The following is a 10,319-nucleotide window of genomic DNA, read 5'->3' as shown; positions in this document are numbered from 1 at the left end:
TATGGGAGCAGCGGGCCACCAGGCAGGAGCCACTGCTGATCTGAGCTGGAGGGGAAACGAGAGCATGAGTGGGAGGTTGAGGGAGCCACAGACCGTCTTCTGTTTCAATGGGTGCTTGCGGGGAGGAGCACGGCGTCCTGGTGCGAGAAGGAAGTCAGGACGGAAGTGCTGGGGCAGGCTCTGCTGAGAAGGCAGGGAGCGGGGAAGCATCTGCAGGTGACATGCTGCCTCTGGAGTGTAGTCCTGCTGGCCGCTCTTCTCCTGCAGGGTGACAATGCGCAAGGTAAGAGCTCGCCGGCCGCCCAGTCCCTGGGGCCTGGTGGGACATCCCAGCTGCTCCCAATACAGACAGCGACTCTCAGGTCACCAGAGTGCTCACACCCGGAGGGGTCCTGTTTACTCCTTGATGGGATGGTGGTGAGTTGGGGACCAGTCACCAACCCAGTCACAGCTCATCTCCCCCCCCCCCGTCTCTGTCTCTCTGTCTCTCCCTGTCTCTCTCTCTACCTGACCCGCTACCCCTCTACTACCCACAGCCATCCAGGAACACCTCGTGTTCACTATCATCCAGATCTCATCCTTTGTCAATCAGTCCTGGGTGCAGCATCGGGGCTCAGGGTGGCTGGGTGACATGCAGACTCACGGCTGGGACACCGACTCTGGCACCATCATTTTCCTGCACACCTGGTCTAAGGGCAACTTCAGCGACGAGGAACTCCTAGATCTGGAGTTGCTGTTCCGCGTCTACCTCATTGGATTAACCCGGGAGGCCCAAGAATACGTCAGTCAACTGCACTTCACGTGTAAGTTCAATCCTAAGGGAATTAGGAAAGTTCCTAAGGGAACCCCCCTCAGGAGGTTCTCCGATTTCTGGGGAGCATCCTCACCCCCTTCTGGACCACTGCCCATTATTCCTGCTGCACTGTAAAAATTTTTGTGCATAAACTTCTTGGGGGTCATTCCAGATATCGACTCCTCAAGATGTCGTAGACTCTCACTTTCTCAGATTCCTCTTTTCTTGTGCATTTTCATCTTTCCCCAGTGGTTTCCCTTCTAAGGCCTAAAACATGGACACACACAACCGTCCCCCTCTGCGCCTGACTCCCTTAAAGTATAATCTCTTCCCCCATTGGGTGTCTCCCCAAGTCTATGTCCACAACTTGACAACCCTATAATTCATATATTCATGCACTTGAGAAAGTCCCTCAACACACGCTTGGCACCAAGTGTGTTGGTGGGTAACATACAGAGACGGGCAGGGGTATTTAAACCAATGCTTGAAAGCCGTCACAGGCCCAGCAACCTGGACACTGAAAGGACAACGGTCTCGACGGCCACCTTCCTGTGTGGTTCTTTGTAAATTTTGTTCCTTTTGACTTGTATTTGTTTCAACATAGCTTCCTTCTTTATTTTCACCTCTTTCCATCTGCAAAGAGAGGCAGAGACACAGGCAGAGGGAGAAGCAGGGTCCCTGCGGGGGACAACCCTCAAGGCCCACGTCACGGGACCTTGCAGCTCCAGACACCCAACCGCTGAGCCATCCAAGCTTCCCAAGTTGTATTAGTTTTTTTTATTTGAATTTATTTATTTTATTTAATTTTTATTTATTATTTATTTATTTTTATTTATTTATTTATTTATTTATTTATTTATTTATTTAGTATTGTTTTTTTTAAATTGACTCAGCCCACATTCCAAGATCAGGATGCTTTATATAAAACTCCTATATCATTTCTCTCAATTTTCCCCACAAATCTGTTTCTCCTTCTTCCCAGATCCTTTTGAAATACAGGTGGTCGGTGGCTGTGAGCTACGTTCCAGTGACTTTTCAAAAGGCTTCTTGCGGTCAGCTTATGAAGGATCAGATTTTGTGACTTTCCAAAACATGTCCCTGGTGCCATCTCCAGGAGCTGATAGCAAAGCCCAGAGCGTCTGTTATCTCATAAACCAGTACGAAGGCATCAAGGAAATAGTGTACAGGCTCATCACGAACACCTGTCCCCGATTTGTCTTGGGTCTCTTCGATGCAGCAAAGGTGGATTATAAGAGGCAAGGTTCGTACAGCCCCTTCCTCTAAGATTTTTCTACACAGTTCTTGCCCCTTCCCACCGTCCCTATCCAAGTTGGAATAAGGAAGAGTTCAAGAGGGACAAGGTTTGCTGGGTTCATGTTCCTAAAGCAAGATAATACGCACGTGCCGATGTGGTTAATAAGCCCTAAGCTGTGTCTCAGAGCCCCCCTCTGAATGTGCTTCATGCTCCCCACAGTGCGACCCGAGGCCTGGCTGTCCACGGGCCCCGCTCCCGGGCCGGGCCGGCTGCGGCTGGTGTGCCACGTCTCCGGCTTCCACCCCAAGCCTGTGCAGGTGACATGGATGCGGGGCGAGCAGGAGCAGCAGGGCACCCAGCGAGGCGACATCCTGCCCCATGCTGACGGCACGTGGTATCTCCGAGTGACCCTGGACGTGGCTGCCCGGGAGGCGGCCGGCCTGTCCTGCAGGGTGAAGCACAGCAGTCTAGGGGGCCAGGACATCGTTCTCTACTGGGGTGAGGAAGACGGGGTCTGGAGGTGTGCGACGGGGGTTCCTGAGCCTAGAGGCTGGGGCAGAGGACGGTTTCTGGAGGCCAGAAGTAGGGCCTGTAACAGCAGGAAGGAAGAAATACAAGTGATTTCAAGGATGTGAGGATGGAGCGCAGGGAGCCTCAGATGTAAGGGACTTGGGGAGGGATGGGTGCCTTTCCCTGAGCAGGTGTGAGGACAGCGACCGGGCTGGTTGGAGATGGTGCGTGTAGCCAATGTATGTGTCAGTGTGGATGGAGTAGAACTGGCGGTGGGTCACCCACGACACCCGTGTGTCTCTCCAATGCCCACAGGACATCACGTCCCCATGTACTTGATCCTGCTGGCCGTGACGGTGCCCCTAGTGCTTCTCATAGTCCTTGCCTTGTGGTTTCGGAAGCGCTGGTGAGTTCCGTTTTCTCCTCTCTTCCCGCTACCTTATTTCGCGTTCCATTTCCACCTGTCTTAGCGTCCGTGTCCTGACCGCGCCACCTCCAGCGCACCCAGTGTCTCCCGTCTCTCTTTCCCAGCTCCTATCAGGACATCCCGTGAGCTTCGTCACCATGCCTCCCCCAGCGGCTCGGGAGCCTCGGACAACAGACTGATGATACCCTTCTTTCCACCCTCCGTGTAATTTTTTTTTTTCCTGTTTCTGCGTTATGACCCCTTGTTCACACAAACTAGCTCAGTTCTGTGACTCCGTATGGGACACCTTGCTTGTAATCTCCGTTTGGTCCATAGTCCTGCGCTTTTGAAGCCCATTCGGCTTCACAGCCTCCAGGGTGCTCCCTTGTCCGTACCTGGGAAGCCCTTCTTCAGCTCTGCTACACGGGCACCTCGCTTCTACCCCGCACGCCGTTACTCAGGTCTTTCTTCCCCTTCCAACGTGCAAGCTCCTTTGGGACGATGACCGAGACGAAGGTGCGTTTCCTGCGTGCAACATATGCTCAGTGAGAGTCAAACCCAAATAACCCATATCCAAGTTCGATTTCCTGACGTGGTTGCAGTATTGGGAGGACTGACGTTTCCCTTCACGTTCCAGAGTGTCCCCGGCCCAGAAAGCCCACATTTCTTTAGCTCCCTCATTTTCTCCCTAACACGTAAGTGCAGCTTTGCTCCTTGCCCTGCTTACTTTGTAAATACAATGGGGCAACTCTCTCCAACTTACTCTAAACAAGAAGAGAGACTGAACAGGCCACATCTGCAGGGCAGGGGAGCAGGCGTGTTTCTCGATGGTTAACAAAAAGGAAAAAGAGAACTGGTCCCCAGCATTAGGATGGGATCAAGGCAAGGGATGCATGTGGAAGACAAGCCCCTATCTATCTCAGACACCCTCATCTGGATTTTGTTTCCTTTAAGTTTCATTCACGAGCTCAATACTTGTCAAGCACTGAATCTGAGACAGGCACACGCACCCGTAAATCGGTGGGGACCGTACCCCCCAGCCTGGAGGTACAATGCCTACTTCTTCCGTCTACGTCCTTCGTCCTGGGTACGTCGTTTTGTTTCTTTTTAGGAATTCTGAATCAGTTCCATAGATAAGTTGATGCATTTTACTGTACGTAAATTCTACATTTACGTACAGTAAAATGCGTCAGTTTTAAGTGCATAGTTCCGCTCTTTTTGAAAGATGTGTACAACCATGCAAGCAAGACCACAATCAAGATGCAGCACAACCCATCACCCTGATACCTCTGCACCCATTTGCAGCTAAACTGTCAACGGGGCACCCCTGCAACTACTGGCATGCTTACTGTTATAGTTAAGCTTACACTTGTCTTTTCTGTATTTTTTCTTTTTTTTCTTTTCTATATTTTTATTAAAATGAAATCACCTGTATGTACTCTTTGTATCTAGGTGTTTTCCCCCCAACCTAGCATATGGTTGTAGGTCACTCAACATTCCTTGTTATTGCCCAATTGATTGCATGTATGAATAAAGCACTTTTTTTCATTCACCTCTTCTTTGATGGTTATTTGTTCTGTTTCTAGGTTGAGGTTCTTTGAATAAAGTTGCTTTGTTTGTTCCATTACCTGCCTGGACTAATTCTGTGGATTCTGGGTGCCCTGACGTTTGCCCTGCTCTCTCTCTCTCTCTTTTTTATTTAATCGAGGTGACAATTGGTATATAACATTATATTAGTTCCAGGTGTACAAAATAATACTTGGGTCTTTGTCTACACTGCAAAGTGGTCACTGTAAGATCTCTTTTCTCTCCTCCCTTCCTATTTTCCTCCCTCTGTCCCACCTTCCTCTGAGTCACTCCTATCTCTACTTCCTAGATGGGATGCCGCCCCATTCATGAATGATTTAATAAAGCCAAGACATCTTCAGATTCACTTGGTTGAACTGTGTGTTTTAGCAACATGTCAAACAGGTAAGGAGGTAAGGTTTACACCCTTTGTTGGGGGGACGCGTGTGGATTGGAGCGCACGTTCACCATTCAAGCAGCTTACAGACCTGCCCTGGCTTCTACTTTGCGCAAAGCTTCACGTCTGACCAGGAAGAAGCAGGTAACCGTGGCCTGCTTTGCTCTCTCCTTAGTTTGTGTGCAACCTTCTGCGTCTCTAGGAGTACTCGAGAGCTCATCAAGGTCCACCGTGGATGACTCACTTCCCCACTGTCTATGAAATTTCAGCTGCTCTCTTCTTTGCTTCGAGTGGAATTGCAGCTGTAGGCAGCAGACATGTAGAACTTTGACTCTTGCTACCCTTTGCTATTGTTTCCTACAAGCTCCCTGGGCATAGGGCTTCTCTGTGGAGTTCCACATTGGGTCTATGCTTCTGGTGGCCTCAACACTACAGGTCCTCAGTCTCCACAATCACACCAGGGATGGAAGGAAGCAGCCATGTGTTCAGTCACCCCATTGCTCTTGCTGACGCTAAGGCAATGTTTGAACAAAGTGCTTCTCCATCTGTTGCACGCCTTTGGTCTTTTTCCAGAATTCTGAAATGGTTTATTTAGAAAATTATGTCCAGTATTATCCCTGGTATTTGGGGGAAAGGATGTGCTGAGCCCCTCACCCAGCCATTGGGGTGTCCTGCTCCACGTAGACATGTTGTAACATTATAAATAAAACCAACAAGAGTCTCAGTTCCTAGTCATTGAAAGCAAAGCACAACAGTATGCAGTATGGAAACAGCTCCTCCAGAAATTCTGTTGTTAAAATCTGAAGAGCCTGGAAGGAATGAGAGATTCTAGAATATTAAGCAAAAGCAAACCAAAAGAAAGGGTAGGAGGTGTCAAAGATGCGAGAGCTCCTTGTGGGTGCCTACTGGCCCACTCTGTTCCTGGGTGCATCTTCGCGCTCACGCGGACTGGAGGGCCGGGGCGGGGACATCAGACCTGGGTCAAGGGCGAGAGCTTCTGGAGGTCATCCTTGTGCAGATGCTCAGCAGCTCTTGGGACTCCCAAGAAAGCCCTGGGCTCCTGACAGGGTGTGACGGTGGCATCATGGTTTCTGGGGGTCACACTGTGTTGTCAAGAATCCCACAGCAGTGTTTCGACCCAGGCCGGCACCCAGTCTGCCCACGTGAACTGAGAGCCACTCTGGGCTGCGCTGGACACACAATGGCCAACACCATGAGGTCCAGCCCTTACACCTGCCAGATCCCTGGGGTAATGGTCGCTCTTCACAATGGTCTTGCTGGTGACATCGATGTTCCAGCCTCTGCATGACACTGATGGGCTACTGTGCTCCCAGATGCTGCTCTGTGTGCTCGGACTTGCTGTGGAGCCACTTGCCCAACCCCACGGCCACCAGCTCCTTTCTGCAGCCTTGTCAGCGTTGGCTACCACTCCGTCTATCTGGACTTCTCCAACATGTTTATTCCTTAAAAAAAAAAAAAAAAAAGGTCAGCCACTTACAAAGCCCAGAATCCAAGACTGAGCCGGGTCTCGGCGTATGGCTTCCATATCATATTTTCCCGTTATAAGGGACCTGAGAGCCGGGGGGAAATGGCAGAGTTTGTACCCGAGTCTGGAGCTGCTCTGCTGCACCAGGAAGGGATGGAGAGCTCAGGGAGGAGGGGGTGTTGGGAATTCAGAAGCAGGCTGACATGGAAAGGATCCCAAGTCACAAATGGGACTCAGAGAAAACAATGGCTAGGACAGAGTCCATCATTTTCTTTTCTTTTCTTTTCTTTTCTTTTCTTTTCTTTTCTTTTCTTTTCTTTTTTGTATTTTTGTAATTGGAGTTCGATTTGCCATTGCAAACACGTTGACGTTCGTGCATCTATTGCAGAAAAAAAATGACTCATTGGTTACCTGGGAAGCTACACAAACAATTCATTCTCTTGAAGACTGGTACATAAATGGGAAAAATCTCATACTTATTCTGTCTTTGGTTATCTCAGCGTAATGAGATAGTTATTTAGGAGAATATATCTTTGTAGAAATATTTTAACTAATAAAGAAGGTACAACACCTTTGCATTTCCCCAGAAGAAACACCACATTTAGGCCAGTTATTGTCACGGTGTGTTCAGGTGTACCCGGGAGCCCCTGGCCCCCTTCCGGAGGCTCTGTGAGCTCAAGACTATTCTTATAACAACACTATGATGATATTTTAGTGTACATCACTTTCCAGAGACTATGGGCATGTAATGTCGCATCAGATTTTATTTGGAAGGAGATATGAAAATTTAGCTGCCTTCTATTAAGTCAGAAGTTAAAGAGAATGACAAAAGGTATTTTAAAAACCTACAAAGCCACTATTCTCATTATGTTTTTTTATTTTTATTTTTTTATTTATTTTTCATTATGTTTTTTTAAAAGACACATTCATTTTGTTTTTAAGTCAGTAAAGAAACACCTATCTTAAAAATGTATTCGTGTTTACGTCGAACATAATAACTATCTAAAACTCCATCTCTCTTATGTCACCAGGGGGCATGTAAAGTGGGACATCTGCCATGAAAATGGTTTGGCAGTTCCTCAAAAGGTTAACCATAGAATTAACCATTTGGCCCAGACTTTTCACCCCTAGATATATCCTGAAAATAGATGTTCAGGGACACCTGGGTGGCTCAGTGGCTGAGCGTCTGCCTTTGGCTCAGGTCATGATCCCGGGGTCCTGGGATAGAGTCCCGCATCGGGCTCCCTCCATGGAGCCTGCTTCTCTCTCTGCCTGTGTCTCTGCCTCTCTCTCTGTGTCTCTCATAAATGAATAAAATTAAAAAAAATAGATATCCAGACAAACATTTGTATGCAGACGTTCACAGCAACGTTGAAGAGGAAGAAACAACCCCAATATCCACCAGTGAAAAAATGGTGACCCAAAATGTGGTAGACTCAAACAACGGAACATTATTCAGCCACAGAAAGGAAAGAAAAAATAATACAATGTGGGTGAACCTCAGAAATACGACGTTTGGTAAAAGAAACTAGACACAAACATGCTCATGCCGTGTAATTCCATTTATATGAAATGCTCAGAATAGGTAAGTCCTTTGAAATATTAGGAAGATTATCAGTTAACAGAGAATCGGCACGGGGGCGGGATGAGGCGGGGGGACTGGGCAACGGGTATGGGATATTCTTTTGGGGTGATATGCATGTTTTGGAAGTTGTTGGAGCTAGTGGTGGTGCCACAGTGTAATGTACTAAACGCCACCGAACGGGAACACTTTAACACAGTTATTCTTTTGAATAAAGATGTTCTTCAAAAACAAAATAACAAATAAAAAATAAAACAGTTAATTCTATATTGTGTTTCGCCCCAACAACAAAACAGATAAGCAATTAGATATTCGCACTATAATGCGAAACTCCGGAGTCTAAGTATAGGATGTCCCACTTTGGAAAAGAACGAAAGGAAAGATGGAAAAATCTCTGGAAAGAAAAATCGCCTACAAAGTAATGACAAATGTGGTAACAGAAGTCTCCTCTTCAACAGCAAATGCAAGAAAATAGTAAGTTAGAATTTGACATTTGAATTTGAAATCCAGACAGACCTGGACCTCCGTCTGCTCTTCCGATAAAAGGGTTGTAGGGACCCCACCATGTGCTCTCTTAAAAGACAGACAACGGCAGAAACCAAAGTGAACCTACAGGAACAGAGTCATGTTAGGAAGCAAAATAAAGCAAAACAAAAATACGAAACCCACAAACATGCAGTTTGGTTTGAAAGCCAAGAAGGCAAAGATGCAGTGGGTTTTCCAGTCTGTCTCAAACGTTTAAACCTCTGTGACCTAGTCCGGGGGAGGCCAGGGTTCATTGTCCCTGGAAATACCCCTCAGAGCTCAAATTTAAGGTTCTTTCTGACTCTTACGAGTCTGTGGGTCCCGGGCTACAAGCCCATCAAGGTTCCTGAGCTTAACAGCGAGTCTGTGAACTGACTTCCAGGTTTGGGATACGCTGGGACAGGGGGTCGGAATTCCGACAGTGATGAGACAGCGCTGAGCCGCCACACGTGCAAACAGGAGGTGCTCAATCGGTACCTGGGGGATAAGTGAATGAGCTCATAAACGAACAAGTAGGTCAAGGCACACTTGCCATTTTTGGGTCTGTTGTTGACGTTCATTCTTTGGTTGAAATCATGAAATTCAGGGCAGCCTGGGTGGCTCAGCGGTTTGGCGCTGCCTTCAGCCCAGGGCGTGATCCTAGGGACCCGGGATCGAGTCCCGCGTTGGGCTCCCTGCATGGAGCCTACTTCTCCCTCTGCCTGTGTCTCTGCCTCTCTCTCTCTCTCTCTCTCTCTGTGTTTCTCATGAATAAATAAATAAAATCTTTAAAAAGAAAAAAAAGAAAGAAATCACGAAATTCGAGCAATTCAGTGGGCTGCCCGGCTCCATCTCCTGTGGCTGCTGAGAGCCCGGGGCTGCTCCCAGCCCAGATGCCAGCTGGGTGCCAACTCATAGGCCGCCTGTGCTTTGCTGGAGGGGCCCCTGCTGGCCCCGCGTCTGCAGAAATCTCATGATTGGCTCCAAGACGCTTCTCTTCTTTGCTCTTGGGGTAGAATTTGAGGATATTTGTTGTATTTCTAATTCTGGGATCTTGGAGGAAGGAATCAGAGGGGAGTTTTCACCTGTTAATCCTGTTCTCTCTTCTTTTCACCCGTAAAGGGGGGACCCTGTCTTCTGAGCTCCTTGATCAGCGTTAACCGGCCGTCGAAAGATTGTGTGTGTCCCCCCCCCCCCCCGGCGTTTGGTTTTGGAGGCTTGGGCCATTCGGGAGAGGAGGCCGACAGCCTGCGCGTGGAGTAGCTGTGTAACCAAGCTCCGGGTGTGCCTCTTGCATCCACGCCTTAGGTCTGGTTTGCACGGAGCAGGGGTGGTGGTGGTGACAGCGACAGTGTCGGGGGCAAGGGGAGGGGGGCACAAGAACACCTGTCAGGTGCTGACCCTGCAACGGAGCCTGTAGTTCTCACGTGGGCTTTGAGTGAGCTCCAGGAACCGTGGGTGCTCACGCTGACGCTGGCTTCCCCGCCACGGCCGCCGGCACTGCCTCTCCTGCCGCCACCTCGCCCTCAGTGGAATACTAGTCACGTAGGAGAATTAATCTGCTCATTATGCTCACACACCCCTAAATTCTTAACACTGGTGCATGCCAGCGAATTGCCAGCACACCCAACCGAGTCTTGGGCGCTCTGTCTCAAACTCAAGGCTTACAAAGAAAAAAAAAATGACAATGTCAAGTAACGTTAAGCCTCTGCTGTCCTCTGGCTGTGACCTAAAAAGTGAATTAGCTTGTAGGAGGTATTGGATTCCAGGAATATTGTTCTGACTTACATACTTGGCAATTTGGACTTTGCAATCGGTGT

At 48.5% G+C, this 10,319-nt stretch overlaps 1 protein-coding gene across 1 annotated transcript; it reads left to right on the top strand.

Moving 5' to 3' along the window:
• The first annotated feature begins 221 nt into the window (after positions 1 to 221).
• On the top strand, positions 222 to 4,495 carry LOC112642863 (T-cell surface glycoprotein CD1c-like). The gene is given in 7 exon segments (XM_025420651.3): positions 222 to 239; positions 241 to 283; positions 537 to 803; positions 1,776 to 2,054; positions 2,268 to 2,546; positions 2,874 to 2,964; positions 3,090 to 4,495. Coding segments are annotated over 7 exon segments (999 nt in total). The 3' UTR covers positions 3,112 to 4,495.
• The last annotated feature ends 5,824 nt before the right edge of the window (positions 4,496 to 10,319 follow it).

The sequence above is a fragment of the Canis lupus genome, chromosome 38 (genome assembly GCF_003254725.2).
Source record: "Canis lupus dingo isolate Sandy chromosome 38, ASM325472v2, whole genome shotgun sequence".
Classification (NCBI taxonomy): domain Eukaryota; kingdom Metazoa; phylum Chordata; class Mammalia; order Carnivora; family Canidae; genus Canis; species Canis lupus.
The sequence above is the reverse complement of the archived record's forward strand: the minus strand, read 5'-3'. Positions and strand labels throughout refer to the sequence as shown.